Below are 15,268 nucleotides of genomic sequence, written 5' to 3' on the forward strand. Positions count from 1 at the left end.
ATTAGCTTTCAAAGTGGTCATTCCATGCTCAGGTCTACAAGGCATGCCTGGCATCGCTTAGTTCACAATGGAGGTTGCGTGCAGCAGCATATTACTATTGATTGATGTGGGGTTTAACGTCCCAAAACCACCATATGATTATGAGAGACGCCGTAGTGGTGGGCTCCAGAAATTTCGACCACCTGGGTTTCTTTAACGTGCACCCGAATCTGAACACACAGGCCTACATTTCTGCCTCCATCGGAAATGTAGCCGCCACAGCCGGGATTTGAACCCGCGACCTCCGGGTCAGCCGCCAAAACCTTAGCCACTATACCACCGCGGCAGGGCAGCGTATTACTATTAGCCATAGCAATGGGTACTTTAGAAAATTACTTTATAAAGCTTGGGCAAGCTCATGGAAAGCTATCTAAACACTATGCCATGCTTATAGGCATCATTCCCCCAATGGCCACAAACTTCGACAGTGGGCACGGCGAGACGACAGCGACCATGTTGCTGACCACGAAATTCTTCTTCGTTGTACAGGTTAGCTACTCTGCTTCCAACATAAAAACTAGTGATGAAGTCATGTTAGTAGTTGTGCCGTGCCCAAGCACCTGTTTAAGTATTGCATATGAGTGCTATTGTGCATGCAAAATGTCACTCTGTGGTGACGTTGAGACAAACCCAGGACCCACAAATGCTGATTTATTACACAGTATTCTTCAGGGCCAAGCAGATATGAAGGCTGAAATACTGCTATTAAAATCGATGAACGAACAAATAATGTGCGACATGGACTTGCGATTTCGAGCAATTAATTGAAGCCAAACTACAGGAATTTAAAGATAAATCACCGGAAGTTGCAGCTCTTGAATCCACTGCAGCTTCCTTTAAAACTGTGCTGTCATGGCAGAGCTCCAAGTTAACTGATCTCGAAGACCGAAGCCGTCGGGCAAACCTTATCATTCATGGTGTTCTCGAAAACACAAATGAAAATGACACCTGTCTTCGAACTGCTGTTGTAACCGATATATTCGAGAATACATTGGGAGTGAAGTGCAAGTCCATAGCCCGCATTCACCGTCTTGGCCGCCAAGGTAGTCGTAGGCCTGTCATAGCTTACTTTCAAGATTATCAGGAGAAACAAGAAGTCTTAAAGAATTCAAATAAATTGAAGGGCTCCAATATTTATGTGCAAAATGATTATAGCCAGTGCACGCTGCGCAAGCGCCGCCTGTTTTGGGAAAGTGCAAAAGCTAAACGCGACAGCAGGAAACGGGTTACTCTTATTCACGACAAAATCAAAATTGATGGCAAACTTTTTGGCTGGGATGAAGCCAAAAATGTGCGTGTAGCCCTTAATCCGCAAGCTACAGGTTCTGATTGACCCGCTCGACAGTGTGTGTCCAAAAGTTTGAGAGTGCTTAACGTAAACGCGCAAAGCCTGTCAAATAAAGTTGACAAGCTCGAGTACCTTCTACTCACCTACGACCCTCACATTACAATAATCACAGAAACCTGTTTGCACGAAGGTATAAATGATTCAGTACTAATTCCTCCGAGATATCAAATCTTCAGACGTGACCGGCCAACAAGAGGTGGTGGTGTAGCAATAGTTCTCAAAGATTGTATTAGTGCTCGGCCCCTTCAACAAATTCATGAGCACCAAAGTTTATTCCTTAAGGTAAGCTGCTGGGGCCATTACTTCACCGTATGTGCCATCTACAGACCACCCTCTTCAACACACGAATATCTGTCTAGACTATATGACCACATGTGCACGTTTAAAAATGATCGTCTGATTCTTGCAGGTGATTTTAACTTGCCCAATGTTGACTGGCGCGTTCCATGCTCTGGCTCTGATGTAACGATGTTAAACCCTCTCGCTGACATTGCCTTGATGTGCGATCTTGTGCAGATTGTTAATGAGTGCACCAGAGAGGCTGGAAACACCCGTTCTACACTCGACCTAGTCTTTTTAAATTCCGATGTATGCAAATACACGGTCTCTATTGAAGGTGGCATTTCCGACCATAAAGCAGTATTTTTATCCTTTGGTATTGGTGAAAACAAAGCACACCGACAAGAGACCAGACATGTCATTAAGGATTACTCGAAGGCGGATGACCAGGCCATTTTGGATTATCTGTGGTTCTTATGTGATAATCTTTCTGATGATGTGCCGATCGCCTGGAACGAAATAAAAACTGCGATACATTACTGCACTGATAAGTTTGTGCCAAGCAAACGGGTTAGGAAAAACCGAAATAACCCATGGATTACTAGAGATATCATACATTTGCACCGCAAGCTAAAACGAGCTAGAAAAAAGAAAAAAATACCCTGCAGACTTATCTCGTTGAAGGCCCAGCTTGCAACTCAGCTAAGCGAAGCTAAGGCAAGATACTTCAACCACTCGCTTCCTAACTTTTTGAAAACTAACCCGGATAGATTCTGACGGTACTTGAGCGATGCGCACAAAACACCGACCGAGATATCAGTAAATGGCTGTATTGTTAACGATCCAGTCAAAATTTCAAACCAATTCAATCAGTATTTTCACTCAGTATTCACTCAGGGAGATCATGCTGACACAAACATTATTTCTCTGTCTACTATATCTGCCGATTTCATAACTGTCGAAGGTGTCCTTTCACTGTTACTGAATCTTAAGACTAAATCTTCTGATGGTCCCGACGGCATACCTAATGCATTTTTGCAACGTTACGCCGAACCTATCGCGCATGTCTTCACCCATATTTTTCGTCTTTCGTTTCATAATTCCATTCTTCCCGATGATTGGCGAACGGCACGTGTTATTCCCGTATTTAAAAAAGGTGATCGCCTAAATGTTGAAAACTACCGGCCAATATCATTAACTTCCGGTCCTTGTAAACTTCTTGAGCATATCATCACGCATTACATAATGTCATTTCTTGAAGAAAACAGTATTTTGACTCCTTTCCAGCATGGTTTTAGGAAGGGGCTCTCGACTACCACTCAACTTGTCACCACAATTCACGACTTCGCAATGGTACTTGATAAGGGCGACCAAATAGACGCCATCTTCTTAGATTTTAAAAAAGCTTTCGACTATGTTTGCCATAGTAAATTACTCACCAAACTTTCAAACATTGGCCTACCCATTACTGTAATTAATTGGATCCGCTCCTACCTTACCAGCCGCAAACAGTTTGTCCAGGTCGAGGCCTGCTGCTCTGGGGTTCTACCTGTAACCTCGGGAGTTCCACAAGGCAGTGTCCTTGGCCCTGTCTTGTTTCTCATGTTTATCAATGACATCGTTTCATCAGTTGACACCTCCGCCATAAGCCTAAAGCTTTTTGCAGATGACTGCATTCTTTACAAGCCAATTAAAAGTGAAAGGGACCAAGAGTGCTTGCAGAACAACCTAAATTCTCTCTCCGATTGGTGCCATACCTGGTCGATGGAGTTAAACATTAGTAAATCGGTCTATATGCGTATCTCAAATAAAATTACCCCTTTTGCATCACGCTACACTTTAAATAATAATCTGTTGATCGAAGTGAGCAATTTTAAATACTTGGGAGTCAATATTACCAATCAACTGTCGTGGAGTAACCACATTGACGACGCTTGTTCCTCCGCCTCTAGAAAACTAGGGTTTCTTAGACACAAACTAAAAAACGCGCCAACTCAGATCAAACTTCTTGCATATAATACATTTATTCGACCCCGTCTAGAGTACGCATGCGTAGCCTGGGACCCGTATTTTAAAAAGGATGTTTATAAACTTGAAATGGTCCAGAGGAGAGCGGTAAGATTCATCTATAATGCCTATCACAATCTTGATTCACCTTCATCACTTATGGCTACTAACAACATTCCGCTCTTGAAACAGCGTAGAACTATCGCCAGACTCAAGTTTCTTTTCCTGCTTTGTAATCATCAGTTTAATATCGATCCCAGTAAATACATCTCTCCCTCTTCTTCCAGGAAAACCAGGCATGCTCACAATCATGATCTGACACCTTACTTTGCACGTACTAACCTTTTCAAACATTCCTTCTTTCAGAGAACCATTAGCCAATGGAATGCACTGCCTTCAAATGTTTTTCCTGAACGTGGCATTCCCGACTTTGAAAACTACATGCATCTTTTTGTGTAATCAACACGGTTGATATTTCAATGCTAGATTACCTCATCTTATTATTTCAACTGTGTAGCTTTACTTTTTTGTGCTTGAAACTGTTTCTAGAAGTTTGTTCACTTTTTTTTTCTAGATATGTATAACTAAGCATCCTATTTAATATGACTTGTTTTTCAGTAGCTTTGTGTATTCTAACTTGCTGTATAACTTGTTTGCTTTTTTCGCTATGCTCTCTTTTTGTGCCCCTCCTGCTTGGTCTACGGACTGCAATATGTAATAAATAAAAAAATAACAAAAAAACTGCATGCCAGAGCCATCAACGCTCTTAAAGCATTGCATGATAATCATGAAAATTACGAGTTGTTAGATGATGAATGCTTGCATTCATGTGCTTGTGCTGGTCTCTCTCCGATGGGCATATCAAAGGACCTTTACCTCAGTAACTCAGATATCGTGCCTATGGTATTTATCAGCAAGCAAATACGTAACCGGCAATTTACAATACTGTATGGATCTACATAAGCGGCAGTTGACTGAAGCGGTATAAATGTGGCATTGCACAGCAGCTGCATCCTCTGCACCACACTGAAATTGTCATGGCTTGTCATTCTCAATACTGTCACAGATCCAATACAGCTAAAAACACTATCGAGCCCTTTGTTCAGAAGTTTTGAGAGAACATTTTCTAATGTATCTACTATTCTTTGTAGCGGACATTCTACACCCATGTAGTCTTTGTCCTTCAATACAAAGAGAAGAGTATCCAGAAACGCCTTCGTATAAACAACACGAAAAAATTCTGTACACCTTTTTATTTTACGCAATGCACATCAGTTGTCACTGGACTCCACATTGACAGTCTGGAGCTCTGGAAAAGGAGAAAGAAAAAGCAGGAGTTTAGTACAATGCAAAAACCTAAAACCAGTTTTCACACAGGATGATCCTCTAAAGGACACAAGTATGGCAAAGCTTAAATAAAATGCTGCGGAAGCATGCCTGTTTTGAAACAAGAGTGACATGCATTTCTCTTGAGACACCACTATACACTCTTCATATTTTACATCTAAATTAACTCCAACAATAGATAGTGCAAGTAACTTTTAGCAATTGTATTTCTAGAAGACTCCATTCTGTGCAGGGATAGCCTATAGAGATACTACCTGATGGAGCATTTATTGGTACAGCAACTCCTATAACAATAAGAAATCAGTTAACATTTACCGACCAGTTCAAGATGCCAAAAAAAAAAAAAAAGGAATATAAAACATATCTGTTTTGAAAATCACATTGTACCTGCTAATCCAGAAAGGGTTCAATATGACAAATACACTTGCGGTCAGAGGTAAACAGAAGTGCATTGCATCCTAAATAGTGGAAATGCACAATTTGGTGGTATAAAAATAAATATGCAGAGTAATAAAAGTATGTTCTCCATAGATGAAATGTCACGCTTTTGTTGTCTGTGACAACAAATCACCTTTAGACACTGTGCTGTGCTAACATGGCAATCAATAAAAACTGTTCAGACAAACTGGGACAAAATGAGATAAATGGACCACCCCTCTCTCCGTTGCATCCTACTAATTACCAGCAGGACAATGAACTACCTTAAAATAATTACAGACAGAGAGGCCTAAGTTTTGTGATGTTTCACGCTATAAGAATACCGTTACTGAAGGAAAAGCACGATCTGACTTCAACATGTGGCAGCTCTTATTAATTTAGTAGGACCAATAAAAATACCACTTTTATAGTTCCTACACCACCTCTTTTGTGCATCACAGATCATGACAATGACTTGAACAATTCAATAGTTTGCCAAAATTGCAATTATACTGTGAAAGGAAGCCAAACTACATGGACGCAGTGCACTAAGACCTCACAGCTTTTTTTAATTCAAGATGGACACAATCATAAAAAGTTTACGCCCTTGATTATTTTACTTTTGCAAAACCTGTGCATTTATTTTTTCCAATATGCGCCTAACAAAGGATGTTGAATTTTAAAGACTATAGTCTTTCTTGGGGACCTTCGACGAAAATATTTTGGTCTGCCTGTCTGTACATTTGTCTGTACGCCCTAACGATACCTCAAACGGCACCAAACGGCCAACCTTATCCGCAGTGCCCACCAATATTGCTCAAGGTTTAGCGTTCATATCTGTGCAATTGTCAATTAAAGCAATTATCACGCATATCCGAGGCACCACAACAACGCTTCGATGTTTTGTATGTCTACCTTTATACTAGAAGAGGCACACACAAGTAACTCTAAAGGAATGTAGTGTTTATCGCGCTGCGCTGACAGTGCAACGCGATGCTCAGAAAGTGTTTCCAATGCTTTGCTACGACGTCACGGTGGTGACACCTGCCCGCAGCTTTGCATTCTACACCTTATCACCTCCGAGACTGGCGCGCATCTTTCTCCGCGGGCTGCACGCCTTCGTTTTCGAAGATAACTGCCAGATGGCGCTTGTGTCTAACGTGCCTCGATGCGCTTCCAGAATACCAATCATCGATTTTCTTGTGCAGAACATCAAATAAACGTTTTGTTCACTCTCCCCAGACGCAAGACTAATGTCTTTTCAGAACATTTGCGGTGTCACATGCAGATTTGGGACCAATTTTTCGCAGTGTGCGTACCCGATGCTACATCCATTTGTTATTTTGCTTGATTTGATTTGTTACCAATTATTGTATTATACTGTTTAGAAACCTCTGTATGCCCCCTAATATGATGCCTTTGGGCCCTTAGGGTGTAATAAATGAAATGTAACGACGTCATCAGTACCAAGTGGTGCAGACACATTCCTGTGTGATGTGAACACATCTCAGTATTGAAAATGTGGACTCATTGCGCAAGTGTTGTGCTATGTACATATGTACAACCTTGTGTTTGCTACAAAACATGCAATGTCAACTTTTGCGCAAGAGAAGAGGAGTAGCTGGCACCACGCATTGGCACCAACCTCTCATATACATTTATTACAAAAACATAGGGGGGGGGGGGAATTCAAAACAATGTTCAGACTCAGGTTGTCCTCGCCAATAATAATGCCTCTACACCAACATAAACTTCAAGATAGTCCCCAAAGTACCATTACAAACTGCTTAAAAAGCCCCTAAACCAATTTAAATATTTCTTTAAAAAAATTTTAAGGTAAACAGAGTTCAGAATGCAGTCACGACATCAAGTGCCAAACATGGCAGAGCTACGAGGGATATGTGCCCCACAAATTCCAATCCCTTTTCTTCTCCGTGCCTTTTGGTAATCCGCATTCACCATGACATCGGCTGCTCCTGTCACTCACAAAAAGAACCTGTTGTGGACTTGCAGGCAAGAGGCAACCACTTCCACCTTGAACAACATTGCAGCCAGTGATCCGTTGAACTGCTCTTGTGGTCACTGGGGGACTAGCTCGTAAGTGCAGCGACAGCTGTAGGTTGAGTACCCGTTGTGTAGTCCGCTAAAGCGTGGCGGCTTCGCCGAATCGCAATTGCTTTGTGGTGAAGCTAACTTCGCTCTTGTTGTATGCGCGCAAATTAAGCATTGGGCCCGATTTTGTATACGCAACGGCGCCCCGTGCCATCCAGCTTTTACCTACTAATCTACCAAGCTATTTCGTGCTAACCAAAACATTACCGCAACTGACAATTTTTAGGAGCGAAGCTGCTTAGGACTGCATGATGTCCATCCCACTTCAATCCATCCAGGTGCCAGGCACAGCCGAAGCGCAGGTGCGAAACATCTGTGCGCAAAACAATCTTTAGAGTGCACGTGTGGTTTGAAAATAGACTTTCCGTCCATCTTGTCCACCCAACTATGCTTTATGATACTAGCTATTCGGTGCTTCACCATTGACATTATGGACCTTTAGACATAGCTTCACTCTATTATCAGCATCTACTTGGTAAATATGCAAGGATTTTTTTTTTATCAGCTGGACATTTGCACAATAAAGTCAATAATATAACATTCCATGCTGTGCTGAAGAAAGACTAAAAGTGACGAGAGGGCCTTGGGCCGCATAGCAATAAAAAGGAGGGGAAGCTTCACTCAGTGCCTGCAGACACAAGGAAAGATTTGACAGCAGTGGTTTTTTGGTGCACCAATTTCCTGGCATGAGTTTACCTAAAAACTATATTTGAACGCTGCTTAATTTGTCTGCAAGAATGGTACGAAAAAGCTCGCTTGCAAATAAGTAAAAAAATGAGGGCAGCGTTCTGGTGACATATAGGCTAGCGCGTGAAGGCAACAGTGCTGGTAACACCCGAATGATATGTCACTACTTTGAAATGGACAAACTGCTCACATCCTTTTGTTTTCAAGTGACTAACAAATGAAAACTTTCCCACATTTAAAGCTGTTATGTAAGACCTTGCTATGCATTCATCGCAAATTTCGTGGCATGCCTAGCCTTGAGGCTGATCAAAAGGAGTCACATGAGCAGCAGGAACATTGTTGTGACTGGGTAAACAGCAACTCAGCAGTTATGTAGCCAAGGGGTGGCACAATATGCATGCGCCCCCTCCCGAATTTTTTCAGTGGCGAAGCTCTTAAGCCGCGGATCTGTCCATGCATGTCTTTTGTGACCGGTTCGTAACCCCCTAGTTGTCTGACTCACTCAGCAGGTGGCGCATATGTGAACTATACGAAGGAGTAGACACAGTATGCAGTGCGTGTAGAGAGGAAGAAGAAACTGCCGAACACTTGATAATGTTCTGTAAGGGGCTTCACCCTATAGTTCAGGATGATGGCGCAGAGTTTTTCAAAGCACTGGGGTTTAGGGACAGGGAGGGCAAAATAGACTTTAAGCGGGTAGACAAGGGACAGGGAGACAAGGACAGGGAGATAACCTCCTAGAAGGAGGTTATCCAATTGGTGGCTAAAGTCAAGGCACGAGTGAAAATGAAACCCTCCACTGCACAGTTCGAATCGTCAACCTCACTATTTACAGGAAAAAAAAGATAAATCTAGTGGTTAGTTCACTAAGTATTACGGCTAGGTGGCGTTAGCCACCGCCCGATCTAAAGGGTACAGCCACATCCATCCATCCATCCATCCAACAGATGAACAGACACATGAACGTACGGACGCACGAACCTCATTGCCAATGACTGCATCGTGCAGCACATGCTTTCCAAACACGCACTCAGATATATCCATATGCAACCTACCACAATCTTAGGGATGTGCAGACTTAGTGTTTTCAAATTTCACACTGCAGCCAGTACAAGAACCTCTCTCGCTTCACTTCAAAGACCATAAAGCCGTAATAATGAAAGGACCTCGCAATTCAGCTGCCATGACTGTGAAAAGAATGAACGAAAAAAAAAAAGAACAAAATAGATGTTGATTCATATAATATATGCACAGTCTTACATTCTTTTAATGATGTAATCGGCTAACTATTCACAGGAGAGTTGTGGTTTATTGATGATCACCGTCTCTCGAGCTTCGCCCACTTATTGTCTTCATTCCGTGGATATGGCGTGACTTTTTTTTTTTTGCTTGACATACTGAGCACAAGATTGACCATGTGCTTGCTGAGCCCTACTTCAGAACAAAAGTGGTGAGCCGCCCTTCCAAACTAAAGAACCTTTGCCCAAGTCACTGAAACTAAGTATTCATGCTACCATCATCACCCCAGATTGCTTACGACTGTTGGGGAAACTGCACGTGTCAAAGTTGACTGACTAAAAGCAGCACACCGGACAGACAAGTGGCAGGGGATGATTACCTAATATCTGATGGGCCACCTTGGCAGCCGAATTTAGTCCCTAAGGTGCGTCTTGTACAAATACAAATATGAGGGCACACCTAATGAAACAACACTACCATCCCATGGGAATGAATAGATGAGAGGAATAGTGTTGGCAAGTGCTAAATCCCGGTGCCCAGATGTTAAAAAAGGCAGTCGGGTAGTTATCACCTGACATTTCTTTAGCACCATCGTGTAATATTCTCAAACACCCCATGAAGTGAGAGTTCGAGTGTCTCGGGTGCATATGAAAAAAGATAAAATAACATGGTCGCCTGAAGAACTCCCCTATTATGGCACCGCTTACGCTTAGTTTTGCGAGCTGCAGCACAGTTTGGAGATTTGGTTCATGGACGGGCCAAGGTTGAAACTTATGAAGGCGTAAAAGCTGGGTGGAACAAGCAGCAGTCACTGCACTTGTCGAGCAAAGCAAGCAAGAATCGGCACAGCCGCCACAATTTAGCAGACGACGCGGCATAGGCCCCGCCTACAACTGTCACCACTCTTGCACTCCAGTTCTGCAAGCGCCCACGAGAGGCGTGCCGCAGAGCAAAGGTCGCACAATGCTGTGTTCAAGGTGGAAGTGGTCGCTGCTTGTCGTCCTCTCACGGTGACAAGAACTCTGCCAGGAGTACAGTCAAGCCAACAGAATGACACATAGCAAAGGAAAAAGCGAAATATGTAAGGTCTTCTTTTAGATCACTGAGCGCATGTAACTACCCTATCACGGCACCACCTAGAAAAATTCTTACGGCTACATTTTTGTTGTAGGCTAATGCACAGCTGCAACAATACAATCAAATTTCAACTCCTGGATAGTTTGGGGTCTTTTGAGTGTTCCCAGATGCACTAAGCATTGCAGCAACTGTTTATACTCACTCTTGAAGCTCTCCACAGGGACGTATGTGACCAGCGTGTACAGCTGGTTGGGGGAGTCCTCGTCTTCGTTGCGCCTGCGGGCTAGCCTCACACGGACTCGGAATGGAACACTCCTGCATGGTAATGTGGAATACATTAACGTCAACTCTAACCTCTTCCAACAGACTATTTGTCTTCGTAAAGCACAACAAACACCAAAATAACGAACTCGTGGGCTGTGGGGTAACCCAGAGTTCATTAATTCCAAGTAACAATAATGCCAAGATGTGATCCGTGGGAGGTTCTAAATTTGTTTTGACCAGTAGCAGTTAGTTGAAAACACTAATGGCAGACCTGCTCTGTGCAGGGGTGCACTGTCTTGACATAACTTAGCTGAGCATTTTATTTTTCAATGCAGTAAATCCTTTATACAAAATAACAAGTGATCAATGATTTGCAACCGCAGGTTATCACAGTGACGGCTTGAAGACGAAGCAACTAGTCAGTATATACTAACACTATCGCTAGTCCCAAATCACTCACAGTAAACAAGTGAATTGTAGTACAATGAAGGCGAAACAAAGTGCTACTGGTGTATTTCCATTCAATTGCAGCAAAGTAAGTGTACAAGATGGCAACCATTACGTAATATTCGCTCCCGATGCGTGCTGTCAACATTACTTTCGGTTCCAAAACCACTTTACGGCGCAGCAATGACACAAATGAGAAAGGTTGCTCTTGAAGCAGTATGGCGCAGAAATTTCCAGTTGGCACAATTGGCGCAGGTTTCCCACAATTGACGTGACAAGAAACCCTGGTGCCGGCTGTTGGGCAGTGATAACATCTTCGTCGGAACTGCTGAGAGGCAGGTGCTTTGGACACTACTAGGGTTGTGCAGACCACCTAAACAAGTGCTACCTGCTTATTAGAACAATGCTTTACAGTTCTCGTCTACTCAATATTCGATTTATGTGTACTTCAACATGTCTGAATGAATACACAAAAATTTTTGCACTTAATCCGCTTTAATATGGGTAACCATGGCCAGAACAATGGGCTTTTCTGCGTATGCACATCGGCATCAACAAGGCAGGTGGCATAATTTTTGGTGGCCTAAGCACAAATACGGACCTAGCAATATCTGGTGCAACAAACTTTCAAATAATTCCCAGAAAGAAAGGCGCAAATGGAGGCCTCCGAGATTGCCGACCGGCTTGCAGCAGACAACATCAAGGGCAAGGACTACCAATTTCGATTTTGGCAATCTCCATAAGAGGTGCTGTTTAAACCCAGAAAAAGCCCACTGAAACCGTGATCCCTAGACCAGCAGCAAGCAAAGCCACTACCATTATCACCCCAGATTGCTAATGGCTGCTGAGGAAGCTGTACACGTTAAAGTTGAATAACTAAAAGCAGTGCATCAGAGGCGGGTGACGATTACCTAATATCTAATAGGCCACCCTGGCAGATAATTGTAGTCACTAAGGTGTGCCTTGTACAAATACAAATATCAGGGCACACCTAATGGAACAACACCACCATCCAATGAGAAAAAATAAACGAGAGAATTTCTATTGGCGAGCGTTAAATCCCTGTGCCCACATGTTGAAAAGGCAGTCGGGTAGTTATCACCTGCCGTTTCTTTTGCACCAGCGTGTAATATTCTCGAACACTCCATAAAGTTGGGAGTTCGAGTGCCTCAGGTGCATATGAAAGGAGAGCAAGCAAGCAACCACATGGTCATCTGAAATTGACTTGCATTTCACTGCATTGAGTACTAACAGAAAAAAAGACATTTGACTGGTTCGGAGGATAAAACAGCTTCAATAAGGTATCAGCATTACAGTTAGAAATGAGCTTTTATCACAAGATTGCGCTTAGGTCCCAAGAGATGGCAATGCTCACTGTAGCGGGAAAAACAGACCGACTAGAATTCTATAATGTCTGTTACGACTACGGAAACCCTACATTACTCATAGCTCTATAATTACGTGCTACAGCGGTTCATAGACAGATGTGAGAGCGAGCAAAACGCGAACTGATCAAAAGAGACTCCAGGTCATTTCGCAGATCAGCTAAACCCACCGTACCCGAAGTGATACCAATGAAATTTCATCAGTCAGAAACTGCGACAAACGTACTTTGGGGCCCACGCGATACATTTCCATTTACGTTTGAAGGTTTTGTGTTGCGGTGCCAACACACTGCCGGCTCACCTGATTCCCTTGGACCAGATGAACTTGTTCAACCTGGTGTCAACTCGGACGTCTGAGGTTCCCATCTGCTTCTCTGCGAACTTCCTGATCTCTTTTATGGCACGAGGTGCGCGCTTCTTGAAACCGATACCGTGCAATCGCTTGTGAAGGTGGATGGTGTACTCCCTTGTGACAACCTCATTGAGCGTAGACTTTCCGCGCTTCTCGCGCTTCCCTTCACCCTTGATCCTTGCCATCTGCAAGAAAAAAAAAAATGCACGCAGCGAACACCGCCGTTTAATGGGTCACAAGAGACAAATCTTAAGTTGCATGCACGACACGCAGACTTGACTGCACGTCTCCAGCTGAGCGGTAGGTAGCGCGGATTTGAACGTTCGTTAATAAATGTAGCACGCAAAACGATGAAGTGATCACAGCTTTATACAAACTAAGGGTGTCTCATAAACCAGCACACGTTAAGGAAAACATTTTAATTAATTAGTCGTACCAGGATTGCTGACGATTGAGAACCAATTCACTCACCGTTGTTACGGCTCGAGGAGTCGGCCGAAAAAGAGTCGCACAGAGTTTGTTGACTGCCAATGTCCGTCCGCCAAACACAAACGAGCGAGGCCACAAGCGAGGCTAAAGCTAGCATTAAAATATAAACCATAATGTAGTTGTATCTGGTCGTACAACACAAGGTAAAGGCCTCAGAGCCTTTACTCAATAATAATACTCAATATACTCAAACTAATACTCAATAGTAACTGTCATATAAAAGGCAAGTTTCAACCTCCATTATTTCTAAAAAATATAGAAATACTTGTAATCAAAAATTATTTGCTATTGATTTGAATGCAATTCATTGAATTTTGAATGCGTTAATATAACTTTGATGCACTTTCTGCGTTCTAACCATGCTTTTTGAAACATCTGGTAACTCTGGTCAAAATGGTGCCCTAGTTGGCGTTTGCTAGAGTGTACTAGAACAAGGGGAGTGCCCGGACCGGCCGCAGCACCAATGCATTAAAAGTGAAGCCCAAACGGGGTCAAATCCGCTAGTGGCGCTGCGATCGGTAGTCTGTGACCTGTCGTCGTTTTAAGAGCCGTGCGCAGCTCCGCCGAAGTGGTCGAGGGGTAGAATGCTCGCATACCACTAAAAAGACCCAGGTTCGAATCACCGCTGTGACCATAGATTTTTTTTTTAATTTCACGTGTACAACTGTATTGTTTGGCTTTTTTTTTAAATATGCCTTCAGTTTCTACATATTGCTACAAAACATTACGCGAGATATGAAGTAAAGGAGAAAAAAACTTGACAGCAAGCGCATTTATTTGCAGCGCCACCGCACGGGATTCAACGAAAACTTAAAAGCATAGCTTGCGAGATTTTAGCGAATAAAAGAGAGACGGTGTGCTTTCACTCGCCTGCGGTCGCCGCCCACTGGCTCGCTTAAAAAAAGAAAAAGAAAAACTGAAAGTAAACGATTTTCAGTCGGCGGGAAGTCGCGAAGGTTTGAATACTGGTAAAGCAGCGATGTTCTGTCTGCTCGAGTAAAGCGATCACGAGGTGTGCGGAAAGAGGTGAACGTGTTGATATTTTGGATACATATGTAGTATTCCTGTACAACTGATATTGCGAACATATATCTTATAATTATGGCCGCCCTCAGCGAAAATAAATGATGCAAACCAATGCTTGTGTTTTGCGGGCGCATCTATATGTGATCGGCGCGCTTTTTGTTGTATTTAGCTTTTGCGTCATTGGCGCCTGCATCGTTTTCAACTCTCTCAGCGGCAGCTAAACGGCAAAACTAAAGCGCGCCGGTTGCCTGTGCTTTTGATGAAGTAGTATTGAAATACAAATGTACTTTTCTTGTACAACTATTTTTTGTCAACGTATACATTTTGTCTTTTGAAAGCATATTTAGTGGTGCACACTTTGTGCATACGGCCGATGGTCACTAGCGTTTATTGTAGGGATGGGGTGGCACGGAACAGTGCTTAAGACGCGTGACACAAGGTAAGAATGACAGATACGTCATGACCATTCCAGTAGTGTACCAACCAGGCCTGCCCATTACAGTTGTAAAGGAATCGGTTTTGATGTCAATGGCACAGTGGTGATTGATGTGCACGAGGCTGCTGACCCGCAGATAAGGATCGCATCCCGATCTCGACAGTTGCATTTCGATGGCGTGGAAATGATAGAGGCCTGCGTTCTTAGATGTAGGCGCTAAGAACCACAGGTGGTCGTAATTGGGAGAGTGCTACACTGAATACGGCGAGCCTCACGCGGTATATAGTTTTATCACGCAAAACCATTGTCGTCGTCGT

The 15,268-nt window shown here is 43.2% G+C and overlaps 1 protein-coding gene across 2 annotated transcripts; it reads right to left on the minus strand.

Moving 5' to 3' along the window:
• Window positions 1-4,911: 4,911 nt before the first annotated feature.
• On the minus strand, window positions 4,912-13,611 carry LOC119170440 (large ribosomal subunit protein eL31). Of its 2 annotated transcripts, none has more exons than XM_037421610.2 (4): window positions 13,472-13,611; window positions 12,950-13,185; window positions 10,755-10,867; window positions 4,912-4,982 (listed from the first exon to the last, which is right to left on the minus strand). In XM_037421610.2, the coding sequence occupies exons 2-4, from the start codon at window positions 13,183-13,185 to the stop codon at window positions 4,945-4,947; spliced, it is 387 nt and encodes a 128-aa protein (XP_037277507.2). In that variant the 5' UTR covers window positions 13,472-13,611; the 3' UTR covers window positions 4,912-4,944. The 2 variants fall into 2 exon arrangements, with proteins under 2 accessions (XP_037277507.2, XP_037277508.2); XM_037421611.2 differs by having other exon boundaries at window positions 13,437-13,563.
• Between the last annotated feature and the right edge of the window lie 1,657 nt (window positions 13,612-15,268).

The sequence above is a fragment of the Rhipicephalus microplus genome, chromosome 2, assembly GCF_043290135.1.
Source record: "Rhipicephalus microplus isolate Deutch F79 chromosome 2, USDA_Rmic, whole genome shotgun sequence".
In the NCBI taxonomy this organism is placed as follows: Eukaryota; Metazoa; Arthropoda; class Arachnida; order Ixodida; family Ixodidae; genus Rhipicephalus; species Rhipicephalus microplus.